The sequence below is a fragment of the Cinclus cinclus genome, chromosome 4 (genome assembly GCF_963662255.1).
Source record: "Cinclus cinclus chromosome 4, bCinCin1.1, whole genome shotgun sequence".
Taxonomy (NCBI): Eukaryota; Metazoa; Chordata; class Aves; order Passeriformes; family Cinclidae; genus Cinclus; species Cinclus cinclus.
The window spans coordinates 12,811,409-12,838,631 of record NC_085049.1 but is presented as its reverse complement, the minus strand read 5'-3'; the positions used below and the strand labels follow the sequence as shown (position 1 = coordinate 12,838,631).

Sequence of the window (27,223 nt, the reverse complement as noted above, 5' to 3'; positions counted from 1 at the left end):
GGATTCCAAACTTCGAACAGGTTAAAAAAGTAGCCTTAGTGTTAAAAGAGCACAATGTCCAGAACTGCCCAATGAAAATCAACAGCATTTTGAGATCTTGAAGCACCTGGAATTTTCTCAGGGTTCCCAGTACCATGAAAACTCTGATCCAGCAAACAGATCTCTGTCAATCCCACAGCTGTCACTTTCCACACGTTATTAGCCCTTGCTATTCAGAAGGTATAAAATGTACCTTTTGTCACCTCAAGTATTATTTTTTTCTTTTATATGCTAATTTGGCAATTCTCCAACAGTGTTTAGAAGTTTAAAATTGAGATATCAAGACATCAAGATATCAACACAGCCTGTTCCTTGTGAATTTTTCATCTGTGAGTGATCACTGTTTCTTCTCTGATTGAGTATTTTGGATCCCATGGCCTGGAGTTCAATCTCAACTGGTTAATTGTTTGGGTGGAACATTCTGCCTGCATTCTGTTAGCCTTAGAATAAAAGGATGACTTCTCTAAGACTGTCAGTGGTTCATCTTGGCTGTTGTCAGGTTCCCAGCTCTGTCAAATCCCAGCTGTGCAAGCCAAAACCAATGGGGCATGTATGTATACGTGAATGTGTGTGTGTGTGTGTGTGTGTGTGTGTGTGTGTGTGTGTGTACACATACATTTCTAACTTCTTCAATTTCAATAAAACATACACATTAATCGAAGTTTGAAAAAAAAAGTAGTCTGAACATATGGAATTCTGCATTTTCAAGAGAAGTAATACAGGAAAAAATATTTCAACTGAGGCACGAGGAAAAAAAAAATCTTATTTTCATCTGCTCAGATGATGATACAGATTGTGATAGCCAGCATTAGCATCTGGGGTCAGGAATATATATGAGGTTCTTCATGCAAGCTTCAGAAAGAAGTTAGGTCAGGATCAGTATGAATGAGCCTGCTTTGTGCAGGTACTGGTCAACCAGCAAAAATGTGTAAAGCATGAAATGTGTGCATGCTAGATCATAACGGTTTATTGCAGGCAGTTAATCAATAACTAATCAGTAGTGAGATAAGCATCAGCTTCTAATAATTTTCCTGGTTATTCATATATGCTTATCTAAATAATATTAAATAAAGCATTCAATGTTAAATAAGTTTGTGCACAGTCATAAAGGAGGAGACTGCATAAATATCTGAATCAAGACTAAAATTTTTCTGAAGGCTTGATTTAATATAGAATGTTGGTTTTGCCACATACAACATTTTCTTAAAAAAAATTACGCATATATATTATTCCTCTTTTTTGGAAAATTTTAGGAAATTTGTAATGAAAAAACACAATTTACTTTTTTCCCATTATTTTTTTTTCCAATTATTCCTTAAACCAAACAGATAATGTTTACTTTCATAACTAAATAAGAAAGGTTATTAACACTATTATTTTTCCTTTTAAATTATTTTCCGTGTCATGTGCATTCACTTTTGTTACTATAGCAAAAACTGATCTTACTTAAGGTTTGCAATTACTTGTGGTTTTGCTGAAACAAAGGTTGTCTTCGATTTCCAAATTTACCTTGCTTAATAAAGCATAAAATTCAAACTTGCCTTACATGCTACACTGCATTACCTGAACAATGAATTGGTTTGCACTGATTTGCAACATAGAAGAAAACAAGAGATGATACTGATCCCAATGGAGTGACACCTATATCAGTTGACCATTCAGTAAGCATAAATATATGCATTTGCTAAACTGATTTCAGTGAAATGATGTTATTTGATCCTCAAAAGATGCCTAATACAGCTTTTACTGTTGCAAACAGAATATTATATCCATAAGCTATTAGCTATTATTGTCCATAAACCATAAGAATATTAGTCTTGTAGGATTTTTTGCAGAATAAACGTTAAAAATCCACATGCAAAGGTTCATACTGCAAAATCGGGGGATGGAATTTAAAATGAGAATACCTATAATATTTCTGCTTAGAATTTCAGTTACATAGATTGGTTCCTATCTTCTTTGATTGGTTTGATATTGATTCCATAAAGAGGTTGTATTTTTTTTATATGTAGTTCTAGGTTATTTCCAAAATATTTTGAACAATATTCAGTTCAGAAAATTGGGAATTAGTGAAGTTTGCATTTTGAGGGTTGGTTATTTTGGGTTTTAATTTGAATTTTATGAGTTTGTTTGGATTTTTTTTTTCTTAGTCTGCTTCAAAATAACTAATATGACTAAATTTTTCTCAACAAACATTTTAGAGATATATGAAATCTGCAGTGTGTTTCTTAGCTGCCAGAAGGAGGAAGTGTCTATAGCCCTGGTGGATTTCTTCTGTATTTAATATCCACATTTCTGACATAAACAGAATCTTCTCCCTTTAGTGTCTCACAGCTAAATAACGCTCAAGTTCAATGTCTCAAGTCTCACCTCTAACTTTGCTTTAGCTGCATGGCCAGTTAGTAACCACTCTGCATGTTTGCTATGCACAATGCACATTCTTGCCCTTTGCCCAGCACTGGATCAGAGCATTTGACCTGTCCTTGGTTTTCAAAGCCTATCATCTCCGTCGGGAAGAAACAGATTGGTTTGACAAGCCCAGAGAGCCTCGTTTGGAGAATGGACACATCCTTGACAGAAGGCTGCCAGAGAAGTTGTCACATTCTCGACCACTAAGTCAACACCAAGATCAAGTAAGCTGTCAAATAAGATGTGCCTCTAGTTTTATAAATGATTGATAATTTAATCATAGAGTCCAGAGGTTCCCATGGGACCTACAGGATCACTCAAAATCCAGCTGTAGTGCTGTTGAACCTGTATTCATCATCAACATGTGATTGACTTTCCTCTACAATTCGGTATTAATTTTGCAGGTTGTCTTTTGACTTTTGAAATATAACTGAAAATATCTATACCTGAAGTATTCCTATTTGTTTAAAAAAAAAATTAATCTAATTTTCCCTTACCAGCTTTATCCCACCCAAATTCAAGTCCCTTCTTTTTATAGTTGAAGGAAAATAATTCCTTTATCCTGTTGACATTTTTTCTATTTTCAGTTGGTAAGTATAATCCCAGCAGTCTGTGATTAATTATTGAATAAATCAGCAAGACTTTATCAGTCTAATACTTCGAGTATTTCATTTTTTAGAGAGGGAAAGAAAAATACCATAGTCTGCTTTTCAAGCTTGCCAACTTGGAAATCTAGTTTACCTTAGTGTACCATCCCATTTCCACTATTAGCAAAGTTTATGTATTTCAAATCTCTAAGATCTTCAGTAGCTTGTTTCAGTTGTTATTTTTACTGATCGTTTTAGGTTATATCTGTATATATTCTTATGTTTTGATTTAGATTACATTTTTACACGAGGTCAAATTAAAGCAATGAGTGCATTTCGTCAAGACAAGAGGAAATAACCTCAAATTGCATCCGGGAAGGTTTAGATTAGATATTAGGAAAAATGTCTTCATGGAAAAGGTAATCAAGCATTGGAATAGGCTGCCCAGGGAACTGCTGGAGTCATCATCCCAGGAAGTGTTCAAGAAACATGTGGATATGGCACTTGAGGACATGGTTTGTGGTGAACATGGCGGTTGTACTGGGTTGACAGCTGGACTTGATCGTCTTCGATGTCTTTTCCAACTTTTAACAATTCTGTGATTCTAACAGAAGGTATTGCATAGCCCCTTTGTGATACTTAATAGTTTATATTGCTCACGTTAATTCCTCCATTACATGCAAAACAGGACTATCCCACTGTCATGGGATATTTTAAAAAAAGCTTTTAAAGTTTTATGCTGGTGAGCATTTTCACTGGCATTTGTCAATCAAATGTAGGTTTTATTAAGTAACAATGTAGATTTTATGAAGTAAATGTTAAAATGTCTCACAATACAAGCTGTCATTTATTTTCACCCTCCTTTTCTATCCCCAGCATGTATTGAGCTTTACCCACCCTTGGTTGTACTGAGCCTACTCATTTCTTCTTGAGAAAAAGGGGTTTACATGATATAATTCTTATAGAAATCTATTCCAATAGATCTATGATTCTATTAATCAACTGAATTGCAAGATAAAAGATGGGTATGGTCTTAACAGCTCTTAATATCACTGGCAATAGTTAAAAAAATATTTTTCTGAGCACTTTAATCCTCACAATAAAAAATTATTATTCGAAGCATACATAATTGTATTTTACCACTATAGCTTCTGGAGTTAAAATTGAAAATTTTCCTTGAAAACTAGGTTTTTCCAAAAGAATTACTGCTAACCCTGAGGTGTGTGATAAGGAGGTGGTTAGTAAGAGGCACTTAAGTTCTAGAGCTTCAGAACTTTTTTCCTGGGATGCAATTCCAAAGCAAGATCTTGGTCACAGAGATGTGATCTTTGCTGTTTTCTCTCTTATAAATAGCACTACTCTAGGACTGGTAAAAAATTTGTTCAAAATATTTCAGCAGGAAGGTTAAAGGGCCTAAGAGTTTTTATTTTCCTGGATATTTCCAGGAAAGCAATATGTTTTGTTTGTTTTTTTTTCCCCTACCTCAAGCTGTTGCAATATCCCCATGCTTGTATGGAAATACGGGTACAGCATTAAAATCTTGCTAAACACATTTTTTAAGGTTTTGTGAAATATGGGGTGTAAATTGAAGATTGAACACGTTCTAAATAATTCTGTCTGTTGCCATGTAAAGCCTCAGCAGAAGGGAAATGATGTGTGAGGAGAAGCTTTACAGCAGTTCCTTCTGTTTCCATCCAGGTTAGCTACTGCCAGTCACATGCCAGTACAAAATAGTATCAATGATTCTGCAGAAGGGAGAAATGCCAGGTCTCACCAACTCCACATCATCTACCTAATCAAAATGTTACTCAGAGCTTGTGTGTATCAAGTGTCTTCTGTTAACATTTGTTTAAGAAAACTTAAAAACAAATATATTTTCAGACACATCCAGAAATTAAACTGTTTTGTGACAAAATAAAAAGGGCCGGAGATATTTTTTAAAAGTTTCATTAGCTCCACACTGAGTTGGGAAATACTTAGCAATAGAATAAAGTGAATCAGTATTAACATCTCTCTTTCTTTAGAATTAATATTATATTTTCAAGCAATGAAGGCAAATAAACCATATCAGGCCAATGAGAGTGCCTCCCTAAGGGCTTTTTCAGCCCTTTGCGTAACAAAAGATTCACTGAATTCATTGTACCATGCTGTCTGTCTCCTGTATCCACCCCTCAGTCCTGCACAGGAACCTGTATTGTTCAAGTAAATGTACTCTAGACAGAAAAATGGCAAGTCGTTCTCCATTCAATGTCATCTGAACATATCCACCCTCACCCAGAGCTTCCTTTGCTGCAAATGATTTCCTGAAATCAGTTAGGAGGGAAGTTTCCTGGTTAGCACAGGAATTAATCGATTACAACTCCCTTAATATCCCTTACTGAGCTCAAACCAGCCACAGAAAGAATAAATTTGCATCAATAGCACTGCAACTGCTGCAATACTGCATTACTGCTTGTAATGTATCAGTGTTTCCAAATACACTTATTAGCTCTAAATTTGCTATTTTTATGATCTTCTGTGCCAAAAAATTAAAATATTTTAATGACCGCTACAACATGTGCATTTCAGAAGATTTTGATTCACACATATGAAGCATCAGTTTTCTTACTAGATGAAATCAGAACTGCTTGATTACATCCCACAGAGACTGTACAACCAAAGGGGATAAATAAAGCACAACCCTGATCTTTTGAAGCAAGAATACAGCAAAGTGACAGCCTGAACCTCCACACTTCTATGGATTTCTTAGAACCTAGCAGTTTAAGCTCACACACTGTATTATAAATATTAAAATACATTTGTTTCTATAGCAACTTATGTGGTGCTATTTAGTATTCTGAAACCACATTAAATTGCAGTTCAGTTGAATATCTTAATAGCCATTTCCCAATGTATTGATTCTGGACTGCTTCCCTGAGGAGGGTAAAACCTGATCAATTCATAATCTATTGTAGAATTCCCACTGATTGCTGTTGAGCTCAACAGTTTACTTAGTCACTGCCAGTTCACCAGCAACTTCTTTAAACCTCCAGACATCAAGAGGCTTTTTTCTTATTACTTTCTTTAAAAATTATTTGCATATCCTGAGATAAATTGGCTGTTACAAACGGTTTAGGAAAGAACAGTAGGAGGAGGAGCCAGGGCAGTAAAAAATCATGACAAGGGCATGGTCAGTGCAAGTCTATTAAGAGACTATAAGTAGTTTCCCAGTGAGGGGTTTTAAATACTTTCAGTCATCATAGATGGGTCTTTTTAAGACCTAAGTGAATAACAATATCCTAAACTCATCCTAATACCAATCTATTGCTGTCAGTTCACTTAGGCAACAGTTTTCTAATCACAAAAAAAAAAAAAGGCAAAGAAACCTTTTGAATGCAATACCCTATCTCTACACACCCTTAAAAATTGTATGCTTTTGTCTTCATTCATGGGTCACTACCATTCTCTTGAAATTTAAGTCAAGCCTTTTTAGGGGCACTTGGATATTTAGAAATTATGAAAAAATTGATCATAAGGTGAGCATTGGAGCTAAAATAAGAAAATACCATTTGTGACAGAGATGCAGAAGGCTACCTGAAAACTTTTGTTCCACATTTTTGGAGTGCATCTACTTAGTTTTGATTGTTTTCCAAGTAGCGAGGACAATTTCTTTTAAATTGTAGTAAACTGTTTTCTCTTAGAGACTTGCGGGGAGGGGAGGCATTTTGTGACTGAGATTCTCTGGAAATATGATGAGAAATGGGACATTTCCGACTTTAGTGTAATTGTTAAAATATTTAATCTAAAGAGTGGATTGTTAGCCACCCCCTCACTGTAATTCATGAAGGAATTTCACTGGCAGTGCCTCATTTCTTAGTCACTCAGAAATGTTTTTCTCTCTGCATGCCAGAATGACTTCTGGAGCAAAGGTCAGTGTTGAATTTACCTAACTGCAGAAGAAAATTCAACTCACTTTGCAATTTATTAATGAGCAGGAGCATTGTATTTGATAAGTTTTAATTCAGTGCACCTTCTCCAAATTATCTCCATCACTGGGGATCTATCAGCAGAAAGGAATTTCTGCCTTGAGGATTTCTAGACAGCTCGACATTTGTGCTCTGCACAGAGGGAATTTAGAGGTTCAAAGGGGCAGATTTACCACAGCTGGAGAAATTCTTAGTACCAGCTTGCACAGGCCTTGTGTGCTCATGCAAGTACTTGGTATTCAGAAATTAGGATGGATACTGCCTAACCCACCACCTGGAGCATCCAGCATCTTGTTCTCGGATACCTCCCTCAGGTAAAGTTTCCCTTGGAAATGGTATTTCCTGGAGGACAACAACCAGCTCTAGCTGCTGAGAGTCATCTTATCAGGCCCTGTCTAACACCAGTGGAATGGGAGATTTTTCTTCTTGCTTATCATCTTTACCTTATAATATTCCCTTTTATGAGGCTTCCATAGTGTTTGTTTATCAGACAAAACACTTAAAGACAATGGGAAATTAAAGGCATTTTTAAACTCATCTTCTGTAGCAGTCTTAAAAACTCTCTGCAAAATTATTTCTCATTCATTCCATTTTTGGACAGCCTTTGAGCTGACTAATAACATGAAACACATGACCCAAGCTCACATTTCCTGAGGAAGAGGATGATACGCCAGTTCTGAACTACAAATCAAGTGTACTGAATGCTCCCAAAAGGTGAGGAATGATCTTCATGACAGGGATAGATGGCAGAAATCTCTGGGGTTTGTAAAAGATAAGTGGGATCAAGTCAACTTTTGCCCTGTGACTTAAATCTGGGCTTGTTAACTCACATGCTCTCCAGTCCTGCAGCTGTGCAGGGGAAGGATGGCCCCTCTGCACCAGTTTGGATTTCCACTGTCACATTTGTGTGGCTTCAGTGGGGTTCTTCTCTGTCTTCACTGAGGAAAATGGGGGAAGAGTCAGCCAGAAAATATTCATGGCATATATTCTGGTGAAGGGAAAACAACTTTAGTGGAAGTATGATGTGAACAACTGGAAACACATAATAATTTATGTTCTACAGGTTTTGAAATATTCTAGAAAATTTTCAGATAAATTTTCAGATAAATTTCAGAATAATGTGTGTATTCCAGGTTTTCAAATATTCCAGTAAATTTCAGATAAATATGCTTGCTAATGATTAAAGCAAAACATCAAGAACAATGTAATTGTTCTCAGTATTATCTGTTTACAGCAACTACTGTTTTTTTTTATTTATTCTGTCACTTTCAGAAATGTACTGGTCTGAATGGAAAAGCCTAATGACATGTTCCCTTTAAGTACTGATTCCCACCAACAATAAAATAATAATAATAATAATAGTAATAATATACTACCCTGGACACTAATAAAATTCAATGCTTTTATTTAGACCTATATAAATCACAAAGATTTATTCTTCTCATAAAATTCTGGAAGTAATGAGGAAGTAATAGACTAAAGGAGACAGTCTATATTTTCTGATATATTTGTTAGCAGTCATGTACAATATAGCACTGAATATTCCTCGATTGTTTCTTGTTTTTTATTTAAAAAATGAAAGAAGATAGAGCAAGTAAAACAATATGAATTTAAGTTTAGGAGTTGCAGCATTCCTCAATAAAATTGAATTGCTCCCACCCAAATGGATCCCAGCTAAGGATCTATTCAAATGTGTTCTGTACACTTCTTGTAAGCAGCAATATTTCATATTTTTGTATTTAATTCAAAATAAATTTAGATGCATTATTTTAGATTTTATACAATTTTATGTAAGCTACTTGTGACAAATGCATCACTTTTATTGTTATCTAGAACTTGTTGAATTTCTGACAGTCATCATAACAGTGTCCCTATCCATTAATGAGTGTGGAAACCACATGGAACTTTTTACACTCCTGGTAGCATTAGACTCTATATTCTGACAAAGTCCTATGATAAATTCAAATGTCTGTCTGATCTCACATTCTGATGTATTCTGGAGTACATGTCTGCTACCAAATCCATTATATCCTTTATGTCTGATATTAATCACAGTCAATATTACTCTCACTGTATTATGGGAGGATTTGAGTCTTCTAGATGCAACATCATTCACTGGATGAATAACTGACTTATGACAACACATGTATAAACTCTTCTGCTTACTGTGGGATTGAGCTAAGCAAGTCCCTTGGCTTCTCTGTTTCCCTTCCCATCATTTATGTGTGCTATCCATTAACTTCATAAACTCTCTAGGGCAGAACTAGGTTTAAAGTGCTCGGCTCAGGAGGAGCTTAATCCCTTTAAATGCTACTTAAATATAAATAATAGTAATAAACTCCTGGCAGCAGGCTGCTGATGAGCTCAAGCTGCTGCATAATATTGTCACTTTGGCTTCTTGAGGCTGCTACCTGAGGTCCCATCCTGGGCCAGGCACAGTCATGCTCCCTCCTCTTCGTCCAAGGGTCACCTAAGCTTGGTCACCTAAGCTTGGAACCAACATGCTGAGGCACAAAAGTGATGGGTTCATCTCTGCTACCAAAAGATCAAAACTGCAGGCAAAGGGGGGCTGTGATGGCAATGAGGGCAGTGTTGCAACCAGCTCTCTGCAGAGGCATTTTGGTGCAGGCTCAGGGTGATCATCCCTGGATGTTGGGTTAGCCCCTAAAGCTTGGCCCTACTATGCCTAAACTGTGGGGCAGGTGGGATCATTCCAACAGGAAAACTGGTGCTTCAGAGTATGTTGTAGGGTGCATTGCTTTCAAATCCTAGACGTGGTCTAGAATCAGCCCAGGTAAATGTTGCACATTTTCATACAGAATGTAGTCCTGTGAGTTTTAATTTGGGTCTTTCAAATGGCTTTTGAAATTTGAAGACAAGAGGTACATTGGACCATGTGGTTTTGCTGAAACTAAAGCTGAAAATCATGGATGGTAATAAAGTAAACATTTTTTTTTTAATTTGTCTAAGAAAATAATTTTATAAAAAATGCAGGAATCATGTTTTGTTTCAAACTTGGGAGAGTTTTTGAATTGAGAAGTTGTGATATTTCCCTGGAAGAAATACGTTTCTTTGCTTGTTTCTGTTTCAACTGTCTGAAATTATTGAAGCTAAATTTATTGAAGCTATTGTTGTTGGTTTATCTTTTAATGACATGCATATTTGTGTTCCTCAGATAAATGGGAAGCCCCTGCAGTACATTTTCCCTCATACAAGGCTCAAACTACTGAGAGACCCAAAGGATCACACAGTTTCAGGTAAAAAACCCTCTATCAGACATGATAATTAATTTGATTAGCTTGAATTATACAAAAGATTTCCAGTATTACAAATACGTCCTGTGTCTATGCAGCAGGAAATTCAGTGGTCATTTTAAATCTTGTTCATTGGCTATAACAGAAAACAGCAGTGCATAAAAAAGGTCACGACATCTGTTCAAGATATGTAAGCTGTACAGACATTAAAAGCAGAGGAAAATCTGTTGTGTTATCCGTATGAACAGTCTGTTTTGCTGTTGCTTTTTATGTAACTCTATATTCTCTGCATGAGTCCTTATAAAATAAGCTTGTGTAGTTGTTAAACATGTACAGAACTGACAATTTTATTCTTTCTGTTCTGGAACACTACCATCCCTCCCCACTACCCCCATAGAGGAGGTTAGCAGAACAATCAAATCCCATTTTTCTGTGATATCTTTACATGGATGCATTTATCACAGGACTTCAGATTCATTCTCTTTCCCTGACACTGACACAAATGTTCATGTAAGTCCGAGTCTGCTTGCCAAGGAGATGGAAGTGGCAGAGGTGATATTCATTCACCTCCCAGGCTGAGAACTGGAACCCAGTGTGATATTTTCATGTATTACAGGACCTGGCACGGGTAAGGTCTCTGTCTGAGCTTCTGGAATTGCACCCTTTCTCACATTTAATACTGTTACGGAACTCAAAGTTATTTCAATACATTGTTTTGTTGTTGTTTACTTTTTCATATGTAGATGCTTTAAGCACTGTGTTGTGAAACCATCAGACTTTCTTTTAGCTTGCTTAAAAAATTCTAATAGTGTGTGTCAAACTCTGTTTCTGCACAGAAGTAATTACTGACTGCCAACCCTGGTGTTCCCTCGAGCATTAAGTAGAAAGTGGCATGAACTTACTTGAATTGCTAAATATTGTTTTCACAGGGTTTCTGGCAGTAAAGTCTTGATAATTTCCATCCTCAGTACCCACCTCATATTTAGGGTGTTAAATGAAAGTTCTGTATGCATTATGAGGTATTTTCTTGTTAGTCAGCGTAACACCCACTGATGATTTCAGGCTGCAGAAAGACCCCTCCACCCACACAGCCCAGTCTGAAAGGAGCTGCCAGCTCTGCTGTGTGTCAGCCTGTGCTGCTCCAGGCCCTCCCAGTCCACAGGAACTCCTTGGCATCCTTCTAGGGATCTTTGCCCTGCAGGCTGATGAGTAATGCTGTGATCCAAGCTGCTCTCTTACTCAAAAATAAGAGGAATTACAACCACACAGCTGTAAAGCTCGTGATTTAGTGTTGCTGAAGCCTGCTCTCCTATGTAAAATTAATTACCCTTATGCTGTGGGAAATGCCTATTCCAAATTCTCTACTAACTCTCCTGCTGGCAATAACAGCAACACATTGTGCCTCAGGGAAAATGCCTTGTGAGCAGTGATGGGCAAACCCAAGGTGTAGATATTGACATCTCATGCCTATGCACAAATGGGGTCACACAGGATCAAAAATGTACTCAGGGTCCTGCTAAGGTTATATAGCCCACACTGGGATTGCTCACTGTTATAGCTGTATAATATTGTGCTTAAATTCCAATTGGAGACAGCAAGCTTGGCTCTGTCTACACTCTGCAGCCATAATTTTGTGTTTTAGTCCAGACACATGCTTGGATACCTGCACAGATACATTTCTGTATGAAGCATACATAGATTTCCCTAGAAATATTTAAAGGGCTAAATGCAAATTGTACAGAAAAGATACAAAGGCAGAATAGGTTGGCCTTGAAACAGAAGAATTAATTGTAGTTTTCACTCCTTAAACATCTTTGAAGTACCATAACTCCTTGACTATGCACCTTCCTTCCTTCCCTCATCCCAAGTGTCTGAATGACTTAAGTACATGAAAACTCTCTTCAATTATGCAGTGTGTTATGCTTCGCCTTCAGCTTTCCAAATGATCTGTACCAGAGATAGGCACATGGTTTTAAAAGTATGTTTTATTAAACATTATCTGCAAACTAATAGTAAACATCTGTGATTATTCACCAGACAATGACTATGAACCAGAGGAAGTCTATTATGCAGCAGAAGTTATTTAATATAGCAGAGAAATTAAAAATATTTACTTTTATATCATCACAGTTATCTCACTGTGAGAATTTTGGATATTTATCTAGATGTCTGATTGTTTCCCCAGCTGGTTTCTTTCTCTTTGTTTTTATTTGTTCCCTTTGTCTCTTTTTGCTCTTCCTTTCTCCCTACCCTTCTTTCTTATTAAAAGTATCAAAATGAGGTGTTGACTCATTTTGTCTGCATTTATACTTGTTGCATAAACACAGGAAATGTGCGTGTTAAAAACCACAATCCTCAGTAAAGCTCATATGGGGAGTCAAATCTTTCCAAGAGAACAGTCACTGTTGAAACCACCCTTTCAGTAGCATCTTCAGCTGAACTTTTGTGCTGCTGGAGTCTTAGAAGCCAGCTGGCCTGTGGTCCTGGGTGACCACAACAGCAGATACATCATCCATTGTCTCCAATTTCCTCACAGTACGTACAAAACATCCTCTGTCACAGCTGTGCACAAAAGCCTCTCCTATGTGATCATTTCTGCACATGCAAGAGCAGTTTATACTTAAGATCTTTAAGTTTATACTTAAATGATCTCTGTGCAATTTGGTCAATTGGGAAACAGAAGCTGCCTGGGGAGATGCCTGAGACTGACAGATTCTCCTCAGGAGATTCATGAGCACACCTTCAATGTACAATTAGTGTATCTTAACTGGAGAGTGCGCAGCAGGAGTTACATAGGGAAATGTCCTAAACTGTACAAAATTCTCACTTGGACAATTCCTGTAACTGTTGACCAGCTGCTTGCTGGGAAACTGGACAGTGTTTCAGCTGATTATCTCATCTCATTGGAGTTCTTGGGCCAACCTGGGCATTAATTGTTCAGTGTGCTGGGTTAGCCCAGAAAACCAACTCTACCACAAGATTTCATCCTAACATCACCATTATAAATTGAATTCCACAGGTCTCACCATAATCTTACCACAGTAGATGTTACTGCCTGAATGAATCCAAATATTGTCACATTCTGAATATCAATAATAAGACTAGTTCCAAATATTTTAAAATTCAGGCTTTTTCACTACATATTATGTGCACATATACTTGGTTTATTTGCTTTCTTGATTAATGAAAACTGACTCTGAGGTACAGATGCCTTTGATGCCTCTTACATAACCTGGCATAATTTTGTACACAGAAGCATATAATGTGAATTTTGGCATGTGAATGAGGTGTTTGAGGATTGAGGAACTGAGCCAAAATTGCAATGGCAAGAGAACGGTAGTTTTGAATGAAAAATAAATGTATACGTGCTCACTGGCTGGTCCCTTGAAGGCTCTTGTTTCTTCACTATGTGCCGTAATCTAGTGCATACAGATCTACTTTTTGAGATGTGCAGTGTCCCCTCCTCAGACAGTACTGAGAGGTGTGAAGGAATTTCCAAGAATTTACTTTGTAAAGCCTGATTAATAACTTGCAATTAAAAAAAAATAGCATTGTGATAAGGTTCCAAAGCAATGACAGCAGCAATCAGTGAATGACAATATAGCAGTGTTTAATGCTCCAGAAACTCAGTGTTTGTATTCACTCAGAGTCCCTTGTTCCTTTTGGATCCTTAGCAGAGCAGGATAAGCACGGTTTTGTACTGCCAGAATTTTCTCTTCTGTTTTTTATCGTGCCATCATTATATTTAAAATATATTTGAATTAAGGATATGGCTATTGAAAGCAATGAAAGCACTGGCAATACCTTTGGAAATGTTGCAAAGATAACTTACATTATGTTATATTCCTCATCAGGAAGCTGTTTAGGCACACTTGGGGGAGAAATCCAACAATCTCAGTAGGTCTATAGGCACAATGAGTGCACTCAGTCAAAGGTAATTTTTACTCATTTACCTCACATAGGCTGAGTCAGAAGTAATTCTTCCTTATGAGAAGAGAGGTGTTCTGTGTTTCCAGGAAAAAAAATACCTTTGGACAGCCAGACTGTCCATGCTGGGGAACATCCTCTTCAATTCTGGTTAAAAAAAAAAAAAAAAAGAGGCAGAGATGATTCAGAAAAATATGCAAACATTGTAGTGGAACAAAGTTAATTAGATGGTGGACAAATGACTGCATCCTTAATCTCCACCTCAGCAGTGATGTCAGTGAAACTGTGAATAGAATTACAGGGGAGCTGTAATGCTGGACACACGTCAGACATGCCTCATACTCTCCATAAGGATTGTTGATTCCTGCAAACAACACTACACTCTGCAGCATGCCAGCTCATGCACTGTTTGCCCAGATGGAGGCAAAAGGAATTCAGCATTTTCCTATATCAGGACCTCACTGCTATAGTCAGTCTCTAAATAAACAACCCTATATATTTAGGATTCTTTCACCTGAAAGTTCAGCAAAATTAGTTCTTACAGCAAAATACTAGACTGCAATGAATATGTGATTAGTAATCAATTAAAAACATGTTAAATATAGCCATGGTCTGTGTTCAATGTGAGAACTCAGTGTGAGAACTGCAGCACACCTCCTGTCCTCATGATCTTAGAGGATTACTTATCCTACTTCTTTCATTTAATGTTGTGAAGAGCTGAGATAATACTTTACACAAAAAAGCAATATCCTCCTCTAACATACCTTTGCACTGGAGAAGGGCTTAATCCCTTTTTAGTGGCCATCATTCCCTCAAACACTAACTCCTTATCAGAGACATGGCACAGAAGGTAAAACCCATAAACAGAAAGGGACTGAACTGTTACAGTCAGGCTACATCACAGGTTTTCCTGGGAAGTCACAGGGTAGTAAGTGAGGACAGGACGGGAAATAAAAGGAGAGATGTCTGGTTTTATCTTAATATCAATTTTTGAAAGAACTCAGTACCATTAAACTTTTCTAAATAAAAACTAACCAACAAACAAATTCTTCTCTGTGTTAGAAACATTTTGTAGAGGCACTGACCATATATTCCATGTTTATGTCTCTTGTCTCCAAATTATTTTAATTTGAAAAGCACTAGTGTGTGTATTTATAATACTTTCCATGAAATCTTTTTAGCAGCTCAGTTGCTTATGCATTTTTCAGTATATGAACACTTGTTGAAGATCTTGAGTGGATGTAATTGAGAGGGCAATGTGGCTATAAAGGTTCCAATTGCTTTCATAGCTGTCACACAGAAAAGGCTGCATAAACAGATCACTGCAACACTGAATGTTAGAGTTCAGTCAGTCCTCCAGATTTCCATGGAGGTTCATCTGTCAGACAGTGGCACCTATTGAGCCATTGGTGTCTATCAGTAAACACAGATGAAATTCAGTACCTACAAGGGATTTTATAGATTTAAAGCTACAGTCTACCATAGATGGCACGGTAGATTATGATGTGACAGATTGTCCAAAAAGAAGCAACTTTTATCTTGTTTTCAAGTAGATGTGATAAATGCTTCAAGACACTTATTTATAAAACATTTTATGATCCTTCAGGATGATAAGCAACATGCACATCAGCATGAAGCAGATTTGCAGCTGATATAAATCAATGCTGTGCTATTAAACAACTTCAATATATTTGAATTTCATCGGCTCGTGATTTGACTTCATGTGTATTTTATGCCTTAATTGCCAATGGCCAAGAAATGCAATAGCTGAGTAGATATAATCATGTTTCTAGGAAACAACTTCATTTAAGCTAATTTTGTTAGAAGCACCAAAACAATTCTCCTGAGGACACTCTTGAAAATATACCAATATAGACAATCAACCTCTGATATGGGTCATCATGTTATGTATTCCAGAGAATTGCATAAGAATAACAATGCAAATAAAAATTTAGCCTGGATTTTATAATACACATTATTTTTTCCTGCTGTTTTTGAGTTATTTGTTTAACTTCTTTTTATTTGCTTTGTCATGTTCCTTTCCTGTCTCTGTCTCTTCAGACTTTAGACATTGCTTTTTCACAACTGCAATGTCTAAATAAATAGCTTGCATTTCTTCATGGTACTTTTAACTGTGATCTCCCCAAGAGAAGTCATTGAAGTTTTTAATGTGTTTGAGCCTTCTGTTCCATAAAGACAATGGAATAGGGTGTAAAATTGTTCTGGCAGATAAGGGCCTACCAGCACCCTAGCATATGCCTGGTCTAGATAAAGCTGGAGGAGAAATGAGGAGATAATGTCTAGTAAATGAACACAGGAGGAAGGCATGTTCTGTCTCCATTCACAGCCAAATGCTGTTGAAAGGCTTCATATTGTTTAATTTGATGGATATTCTCTCATTGCTATAACGTGGTAGGTTGTCACATTACAAAGTCTTTCATGCCTAATGTCTCATTTGCATGCTTTACTCTCATGCATTTGCTACCATTGGACCTTGACCAAAAAAAGATCATCCTTGTGCTTCCTTGCCATAATTCACCATTATGGTTTTGTTCTGGTTTGGGGGATTTTTAATGTTATTAGAAAGTGATGAAAAACATATTTGGGCAAGTTTGTGCATGGGCTTCTGGATCTGAAGCACAACACTTTATTTTGAGATTTAACCATATCTCCCATTTCAAGCACAATATCCATAGGTGTTAAAATGACCATGGGTTTACAGAAATAGTGAGTTTCAGCTACCATCTTGAAAGCTTAAGATAACTCTTGAAGGCTCTTAGAAATCAAAATCAATAGAATTTAAAAAATAACTTTCTTAAAGTTCAGTGTCTTAAAAGTCTATTAAAAATTCTTGCAGCTTTATTTCTAGCTGTAACAAAAGTCACATTGCTGCTGACTTGCAGTTTCCTATGCCAATTCACACAAACACATGTGATTACTAAAAATCTGTTGTACATTCTAATTACCTTCCTTGTTCATATAATTAGACAGACAAATGATTTCATACTTTCAAAAATCAGCCCAGAGGAAATATTTTCTGGAGTTAACATGAACAGTGTTTGCACAGAGCTTCTGCCAGCATTCCCCTGCATGTGTTGAAGTTGTTGGTACTGCATAGGACCTATATGATGATTAAACATAATCAGTCCTTGCATTTACTGCTGGAATGCTATTGACTTTCATGAAAGAAAACATCCCTGGAAAATTAATTTTCACTTTTGTGTAAAATCAGGACCATCAACACCAGCAAACACTGCTGGGACTTGAGTTGTTCAGTTTTTCGCTGCTCTTTTTTTTTTTTTTTTTCATTCTTTTAACCTTTAACTTATGTAAGGGGTTATCAGCATTTGTTTGAAAAGGCAAGTCTAATAATTGCTTGTATGCTGAACTGGTTCCAGGAAATCTAGCCTGTTTATACTCTAATGGCTATAATGGCGCTGCTCAGCAAAGCAGTGGAAAGATGGGAAGATTTCATGATCTTCCCTGTGACCTGAGAGCAACAGCAACAAATTGGCAACACCCCGATCTTTATTATCACCATAAGGGACAAAAAAAGACTAAATTGTAATTGCAGAGCTCAGGTTATAGTCGGCATATTCCAGCAAAGTAAATTGCACTCTTTCTGTCCTGTTGCTGCTGTGACACAATGAAGTATACAAAGAGGTAGGATTTCATTGTGTCTGAGATAAATTCAGCTACAGAAGATCAGACTAAATGTATCCAAAAGGACAGAAAGTACCTTTTGAGTGATGGAAATAAGGAAAAAAGAGTGATAAATTTTGAAAATACATTTTCCATAATGCTTACCAGGTCACCAGTGACAGAATTTGTTAGTGTCAGGTTGCTGGTTGTGATAATATATAATATATATATGTATACGTGTATACATGTAATGAATATGCATCACTGAAACAGTTCATGGTGTCTGGAAGGATGTGAAATGACAAGTGAAATATCCTTTTGAAAGTCATAGAGTTGGTTAATTGCCAAAAAGCAAAAAAGGCAATTCAATATTTTTCCTCCACATATGGCTTTCTCACAAAAATAACTCTTCAGTTATTAAGCACTTGAAGTCTTTGCTAGCATGGAATGGAATGGAATGGAATGGAATGGAATGGAATGGAATGGAATGGAATGGATGGAATGGAATGGAATAGAATAGAACACAGTGCAATACAAAATACAGTATTTCAGTCAGAAGATACCTACAAAAAACTTAAAACTGACCAATTCAGGGTGGAAGAAAAGTAGAAGTAGTTAAGGGCATTGTTCAAAAGCCTCTTAAGCCCTGACAGGCATGGAGCATTGACCACCTCTTGCAGAAGCCTGTTCAAGTCTTTGACCACCTCTCAGTCTAAACCTCTCCTGGTACAGCTTTAAACTATTCCCACAAGGTCAATTACTAGAGACCAGGGAGAAGAGCTCAGCACTTTCCTCTCCACTTCCCCTCCTCAGGATGCTATAGAGAGCAATGAGGTTGACTCTCACAGCCCTTTCTCCAAATCTGACAAACTCAAAGCCCTCAGACTCTCCTCACAGAACATTCCTTCCAGCCCTTTCACCAGTCTTGTTGCCATCCTTCAGACATATTCAAGGACCTTGACAATCCTTTCCAAATCGTGGGGCCCAGACCAGTACATGGTACTCAAGGTGAGGCTGAACCAGTGCTGGACACAGTGGATGATCAGCTCTTTTGACTGTCTGGTGATGCTGTGTTTGATGCCACCCAGGACAGGGTTTGTCCCCTTGGCTGACACTGTTGACTCACATGGAGCTGCTGCTGAGCAGCACCCCCAGATCCCTCTCTGATCTACAGCCATTGCTCTCCCCACTTACACCTGTGCCCAGTGTCATCGGTCCAGGATCCAGACTTTCCACCTGTTAAGTTTCATCCCATTAATCATAGCCCAATGCTCCAGTCTACCCAGATTCCTCTGAAAGGCCTCTTGTTCAACAAGGGAGTCAACTGCACCTCCCAGTTTTTGTCATGAGCAAACGTGCTAGTGGTGCATTCAACTCCTGCATCCAGGAGAAAATATTTTCCACACATATTTGAACAAATCTGGCCCTAGAATCAATCCCTGAGGGGCACTGCTGGTGTCCAGTACCCAGCCAGATGTCATTCCATTCACTACAATCTTTTCACCTCTTCCCTTCAGCCAGTTCTTCACCGAGTACAATGTGAACCCGCTCATCCCACAGCTGGACAGCTCATCCATAAAGGATGATGTGAGAGTCAGCATCAAAAGGCATAGTAAAATCCAGAAAAACTGCATCCAACATCTTCCCATGATCCACTGGGCAGACGCAAATCCTGATTGTTCATATATACAGCCATCTAAATCAGTGGCTTACAAGCTAATTGTAGTGATTTAGTATTATTTTCTTGTTGTTTGTTTATCAAAGTATAAAAGCAATTTAGTTGCATGATCAACCTTCTCAAAGTTTAGCATTACATATTTTATTAGATATTGTGGTTTGGGTGGGGTAGGGTTTTGGGGTGTTTTTTTTTAGCTTAGCATGCTCCATCTTAAAGCTTTAGTTAAAGATTAGATGGAAGAATAGGATCACTGCCTCAGGAGATCAGTAAAAACAATTTTAATTAATTACCACTCTTTTCGCTTTGAAGCATCCTAAAAAGGATGGGATTTCTAGGTGGGAAATTCCCTTTGAAGAGATGTTTCCCTGAATATACTTTCCATGGAAATCAATACACATAATTCAGAAAAGTACCTTCTCTTATTCAAATCACAGTGATTTGCTTTCTGATGGTTTACTGGTCCTGTGCCTTCTAAAGGAAACTAAAGTTCATTAATCTGAAAATTTAAATGAGGAATATGAATGTATGGTTACATCAAAACGGCCTAAGAGATGGAAATTAAGACTCAAAATTTTTTTAAAAAAAGACAACAAAAACAAGGGGAAAAGAGATCTGAGAAAGTACATGATGGGTATTTTTAATCTATCTGCATTCAAGGTTACCAACTGGCCAATGTAATTTCAAACAGAAGTAGTAAGCTCAATATTTTCAATAGATAAAATATCAAAAGGTTTGAAATCCCATCTTTACACAAGAAAATACAGCAAGACCCAAGCAATATTTCTTTGTCAGCCATAACAGAGCATTTAGAGCTCTTTGGGTGAAAAATAGCTCATTCATTCTGACTACCAAGAATGAAGGTTTTGTAATTAACCTTAATTTAAATTTAAATTGCAATTTAAATATTTTTCTAGTAGTGTTTTTGCAACAAAGACGTGCGCATTCACACACTCACCAAATCCTATGATTGTCCCTTAGTAGTCATACATTTGACTCTAAAACCTGCAAACATAAAACTACAAGTCCTTTCAAAGTGTCTAGGAATAAAAAAATCATCATATATTCGCATGGCAAGTACTTTCTTTTATTCTGACTAATAAGGACAAAACCCTCAAAAAAACACCAATTTTATCAGTCAAGATTTTCAGTTCCCTAGCATAGGTATCCATCTGTATGCCTCTGAAATCAAGTGTGCACTCATTTATATGGCAAACTATATTTCTGCCATTCTGTCACAAATAAGCTGTGAGAGGTAGAAATACTAATCCTGTGTATCATGTTTAAATCCTGACTGTGAGGAGTTCCTCCCCTCTGTGATGGAAAGCAGCCAGTCCTACAGATTTATTGAAAATTCCATGTGTTGACTGTGTGAGTTAAGATACTGTGTCCTTGTGTTTGCTGTTTACGAAGATTGTTTCTTGCATGTGCTGAACTTAATAGTTCCCAGTTGAGAGCTCCAGACCTGTAAACATACTAATGACTCTTTGCATACTGCTTGATCAGAAGTTCTCTGTGCAGAGCAGCCCACATGAATTTCTAAGTCCTCAGGATGGACTTATGCTGAAATGTCTATAGGTGTATGCATACACTTTATGCAATGAGGTACTTTTTTTATAAAAGCTATATTGTCTAATTTTTAAAGGACATTTAGACTCATCCTTGGAATGGTGATTTTGCTTTCCCTACCACGTTAGGAAAAATAAACTTTACCTAACAGTGCAAAATTTCAAATTTGCACTGAAATAAGGTAATTAACTTAAAATATTAATGCAGTTTGTTCCAATTACACTGAAAAATCACTCTCCTCCAAAAAAAAAATATATTTGAAAAACCTCTAATTATGAGGAAAGCTGAGTAAAAAAGTAGAGAGATTTAGCTAAACTGGGATAGAAAAAACAGTGGAAACTTTTTTTGGTCAGAAATGCAATGTGGCAATCTTTGCACTGAAACAAACACAGGGCTGACTTATGAAACACTAATAGCATTATGAGGAAAAGCCTTAATCTAAAAAGATAAAGCTTTGCAAAGAGGTGGTGTGGTGACCTTTCTACAGCTGGTTAATCTAATCACTCAGCAGGTTGGGTTTATGAAATCAATACATTGAAAAATAATTATTTAGCCATTATAATAAAGGTGGGTAAATCAACCTTTTAGTTCCTGGACCAAGGTGTGAATCATCTCATATGGAATTTTCTTCAAAGAAAAAGATATGTTTAACTAGTATAGAAAGGTTGGCTTGTTTGGTTTTTAAAAGCAAAATAACATGAAAAAAAATTGCAATGCATAAGATTTTTTTTTATTTTATTACTTTGTATTTTAACCTTTTGTTTTTGCTCTCTTTTTATTTTGTACATAAAGGAGGTTAGTGATCTGCTTCTCTCCAGCCAACGTAAACAGTGATGAAAATGTTTTTATGCCTGCATATTTTTAAAAAGGAAGAAAATATGTGATTTAATGATCCTTTACAAAGAATTATTGTGTGCTTTCCCCATCATTAATTTGCACATCCTTTGATATGAAAGATGTCAATTAAAAGCAAATATTTAAGAAAAATAATAGCATCTGCCAAGTATATGTTCATGTAAATGTACACACTTTGCTGGTCAAAAGGGCAAACTCAAGGATCTCTGTCGATATCTCCATAATTATGTGATTCTAAAACCTCAGATATTATAATTTCTCAGCTAAATTGCATGCATGTTGGAGGCTTATGATAAGATAGTCTTTGAATCCACACTTCCCATGAATTTCTAGCAATTTAATTAAATGTATTAATACTGCAAATAGAATGTCAGAAGATAGGATTATCTTCAATGAAATTGTTAGTGACTCAGTAGTTTTTGTTATGTCGGTCCTGCGGTAGCTGCTCAAGAAGATCTTCCCAAAGTTAAGTCTTTAGAAGAGCATCAGTTGTGACTGCAGTTAACCCTGATCTTCCAGCCACAGACAGAAGTTATTTGGGACATTTTCAGTAACCTCTGATGACTTGTTCCATTGCTTTCTTTCCAGTGAATTATTCATTGCTTCATTTCTGTTCAAAGTTTTCTCTTTCTTTTGATCACAGGCAAGGGACTGGGAATCCGAGTTGTAGGTGGGAAAGAAATTCCAGGAAGCAGCGGGGAAATTGGAGCTTACATTGCCAAGATCTTGCCTGGGGGCAATGCAGAGCAGACGGGGAAGCTTATAGAAGGTAAGATAAATGCATTATTAAAAAATGGAGCCATGGGACTGCTGGGAGTTTGTTACAATTACTTATCACATGCATTTTCTCTCGTGCAATGGAATGCAATCTTGTGCAAGGAATGAGAAATAAACCTCCATGATGCTTAAAGCAGAAAGCACCTGATAGAAAGTGTTTTTATGACTTCTATGGCCAAAGAGAGGTGCCACAATGAGCTTTATTAGGGCACGTCTTCAGTAATATGTATCAACATGCTGTCTGCATGGTCACATATCATCAGCATGTACCATGGGCACAGTTTTGGAAGATCTTGAACCTCTCATGATCATCTAAGTATCCATGTTTGAAATTATATTTCTTAGTTGCACAGGTAAAACAGATCCAGTTGTCTCCCAGTTACATGCACTACCTTTTTTCCTAGCTCTCTCAAGTCATACCTAATATTAGTTGCTCAATTTAAGGTAACCATCCAACCTGCCCCAACAGGCAACAGAGAAAAAGAGGTATTCACAGAAAAGCAGCTATTTCATCTACCTTAGATCTCTTGTTTCAAGAATTGAAAGACTCTTCCTCCTTTAATTGGCTTTAAGAAAACTGCATTAAACTTCACATCATCCTTTAGGCTACCAAAGCTAGGTGGAATGAATTTGACTTCATTATTTATACATTTTCTAGGATTATTGCAATGTGATCATTCTGTCTAATAATTTATTTCTGACATGAAATATTTCTGACATATTTCTGATGACATGAATGCCACCTTATTTTTATAACTTTTTCCTTTTTATAGCTATTTTCTAGTTCTCTTTTACATATCTGTATGCACCTGAAGTGCCAATCTATGCATGGACAAAAATAGAATGCATTTGTTTCTAATTCACTCAACTTTTTTTTTTTTTTAAATAAAAGCATGTATACAGGAAAAAATAAAAAAATAAGTAAGAAGAATAGTTCTTCCAGGCAGAATTCAATTCACATAATTTTTCTGAATGGTAAGTCATTATTAAGTCAAAAGCACTTTGCAGGCAGAAAAACTGAGTAAATTGATTAAAGAATGTATTTACAAGGAACAGTTTATTTTTTTCTGTAGGTATTGCAAAACAGTGTCACCTGCACATACCCTGCAGCTTTCTAAATCCTTGGTGGTTTTTTGCTAATATTTTAATGATATAAAATCAAAAAAAGGCACAAAACCTCCAATGTCAATGAAAATTAATAGAAAATTAAAATAAATATATTTAATTTTGGCCTATAGAATTGATTCTAATATTAATTTTAATGGGTAGTATCACACTCATCAAATGATAGAATTGTGTTATTTTTTAGTGCATAAATGATGAAAGAATTGACCTAAATTTTATGTATTTTGAAGCAAGTATTTGTTTTGGCTCCCTCCATAAAATAAGTAGGTCTTTCATAACTGTGCTAGATCACGCATACATTGTTTCTGTACTGAGCTAGTAAAGAGGAAAATGTGGTTATTCAACATTTCCCCAAGACTGGACATTTCAAGAAAGAGAATGAGCAGTTACAGATTGGAATTATCTGTGGTCTTTTGGTTTATTTTACCAGGATTTTTTCTGGAAATTGAAGTTGAAAGCAGTTCTTTACTCACCATATAGATTAATTACATCAGTGATCAAGAACATCTTGGATTTACAATAACTACAGGAGAAATCTGACACAGAAATTTACTTTTTAATCTGTTCGCATATTTTGGAAGTTCATTCCTATTTTGTAGGAAGATGAATATGACAGTAAAATATTTATTCCTTTGTTTCATTCTCTCATCATATGTTCGGTCATGTTTCTGATCCAACCTTTATAAAAGTATCCTAGACTTGTATAAGTTGGCATAAATCAACTCCATCAAAATCCCTATATTTCATCTGTAGATTTTGTCCACAAAATGTCTCAGAATATGTTTCAGTATTGATATGTTAAATGTTGTCTCAGAGAGAAAAAGTGTTTCCTGCAGAATGCATTTTGACTATGACACACAAGACAAACATTTCCTCTCACTGTCATTTACCTTTAGGTCTTGCCTTTATATCTAGTTTACTTTTTATGTTATTTTAGATGGCTATGAGAGATCAACAAAGAATATTTTCTACTTCACTGTGAGTTGTGGTTGGCTTAGTGGAAATACGGCTGGTGCCCATTTAACCTCTACCCTTCAGAAGTGCTAAAATCCACTGAGGTCTTCAATCATTCTCATATTGATCTGGGTAAATCCAGCCAGGCTGCTAATCTTACCCACAGGGCTGATATTGTTATCTCTAAAAATAGAGGCTGACCTTCTTTCCTTTTTCAAGTTATTTGCTGTCTCTCACACCACAGAGGGAAAACATAAAGAAAACTTATGTATGTCATTATCTGTAAATGCAATTACTTTTTTTCCCAGTAATCATGAGTCACTTTTCCTGATAAAATGCTATGCGACTGCAAGTTAGAGTATAAACTGAATCATCAAGTAAACATATACTAATGTCATTACAAGTTAATGCCTTGACTTATTAGCCTTTCTAAGAACATGAATCACTGTGAAAAATCCCATCAACTTAATTAATTCCTCTAATTTTATAAACACTGGGTTAGGTCTGAAAATCCTACCAGTAGCATAAGAAACAAGGATGGATATACTGTGGTTGTGAAGGAAGACAAACTCCTACCTGTTCTCTGTATGACCGCATATAAAGAAATGACACAGAGATAGCATGCCTATCCCTAGGGAATAACATAAAATTTTAGCCTATTTAAAAACTTTGGAGGAGTCTTAGTGCTGAAAAATTTATTTATAGTTCTGACTGGCAAATACCAGGCTTCTCAGTCCTCTCACCTTGAATTGCTTTCAAATGTCAAAAATATCTCTGATTCATCACTCATTGGCGTAGCAAAAACTGGAGGTGGAAGACTCATTCCACCGAGCGCATCAAGTGCAAGGACTGTGTCAATTTGATAGATGTGTCTGTGCTCCCCCTCGTGTTGACAGAAACAGTTCAGTTACATTCCACCTAGTGAATTTACCAAGTGAGTGGCATTTCAGCCAGAATTCTTCAGAAGCAGAAGAACATAGACTAAAGAGCAGAAATAAAAAGTTTATGTGTGTTACCTAGTCTTACAAATTGGCTGGGTGCCCTCAGCATTCCAGTTTTCTTATTGGACCATTTCAATAGGCTGAGTGGAGAGCCTGGGAATTGATGAACAGGTGTCTTTATTCTAAGTTTTCAATCAAGCTGTGTTGCAATGGTTAGGTCATCTAATGTTCACTGAGATGAAGATATTCCCTGAATTTCCAGTCTCCAAGAAATTCTGGTAAACTAGCATGGTAAAAATCTAATGGTGAATTTGATTTGTGGTGATCTTACTGCCTTTGCTTATACCTTACTCAGCAGCAACTCTGACAGTAGTCAAACTTCTGTTAACCTGTCCTGAGCCCTTCTGTGTGCATGTCTATTTTTAATATGTATGGATCATTTAAATTATATCTTCCCAAGCTTAAAAACAGGAAAATCATATATAGTGAAGACAAAAACTCTTATAATAAAAGATACTGGAATAGAACTTCCTAAAAGAAAAACTACCTGATAGACATACTGATAATGAAAGATAATGACACTTGTTAAAGCTGTTAAGTAGGTCTGATGAGAGAAACTCCACTGCTGTTGTAGAGTTCCATCTTAGATGTGATCTTAATTATTGTTGCTTTCCCCTCAGTCCAATCCTTTAGCTCTTGTTTTGATCTAGATTGATAATTACTCTTCTCAGGATGCAGGAAATGTTGCTCATGAAAACACCGAGGGTCCTCTCAGGGCCACCTGCCTTCAAGACTGGGTAAAAACACATCCAGTGTCCTCAGCATCAAGGTCTAAATATGGACAATAACTTCTTAAATATACTCAGTACCTTTTAGTACCTTTTCAGCACCTTAAATGTACTCAGTACCTTGCTAAGTAAGGGATGGTCAGTTTTTCTAAATTCATTGATTGCCTTTAGTTGTGCTGAAAGCTCCCCAGGACACATGGCCAGTTCCCCTCAGGAAAGTATTTTAAATTAGGGGGTCTTTGGGAATGCCAGAGATCTCTTTCATCTTTAGAAAGCTGCAATCTCAGAACTTTAAGGTGCTTTCAGGAAATGAAATTGAGGTCTTCCTATTTTTTCTGATCCCTGTTTATTCATGTTTCTTTTCCCTTCACATAAAAAGTCTTACGTATTCTTAACATTCAATTGTCACAATTTTCTTCTACAATAAGACTTTTGATACAGAGGTCATTCTCTCTGATGCCCCAATATGGGGTAAAATAACACTAGAATTATTCCTCAGATTGAGACTTAGAGCCTTCCTTTGGACTTTCATGGTATGGCAGAGCTTATGACCTCTTGGATCCACAGACCATAGCTAGTGTCAACAAGAATACTTTTTCACAAATCTGGAGCTAGTAGAGAGAATATTTTCATTGCTTGTCACCAAGCAACTTTCCACACCAAACTGATACGAGATGAGCAGGGTGTGCCAAACCACATTCTGTTACTGGCAAAAG

At 36.6% G+C, this 27,223-nt stretch overlaps 1 protein-coding gene across 1 annotated transcript in view; it reads left to right on the top strand.

The window, feature by feature from the left end:
* PCLO (piccolo presynaptic cytomatrix protein) overlaps positions 1 to 27,223 on the top strand; it is a 310,788-nt gene that overhangs the window by 183,331 nt on the left and 100,234 nt on the right. Inside the window, exons 9-11 of the mRNA XM_062491657.1 lie at positions 2,536 to 2,693; positions 10,176 to 10,257; positions 22,566 to 22,691. Coding sequence (XP_062347641.1) covers positions 2,536 to 2,693; positions 10,176 to 10,257; positions 22,566 to 22,691 — 366 coding nt within the window. The remainder of the gene's footprint in view (positions 1 to 2,535; positions 2,694 to 10,175; positions 10,258 to 22,565; positions 22,692 to 27,223) is intronic.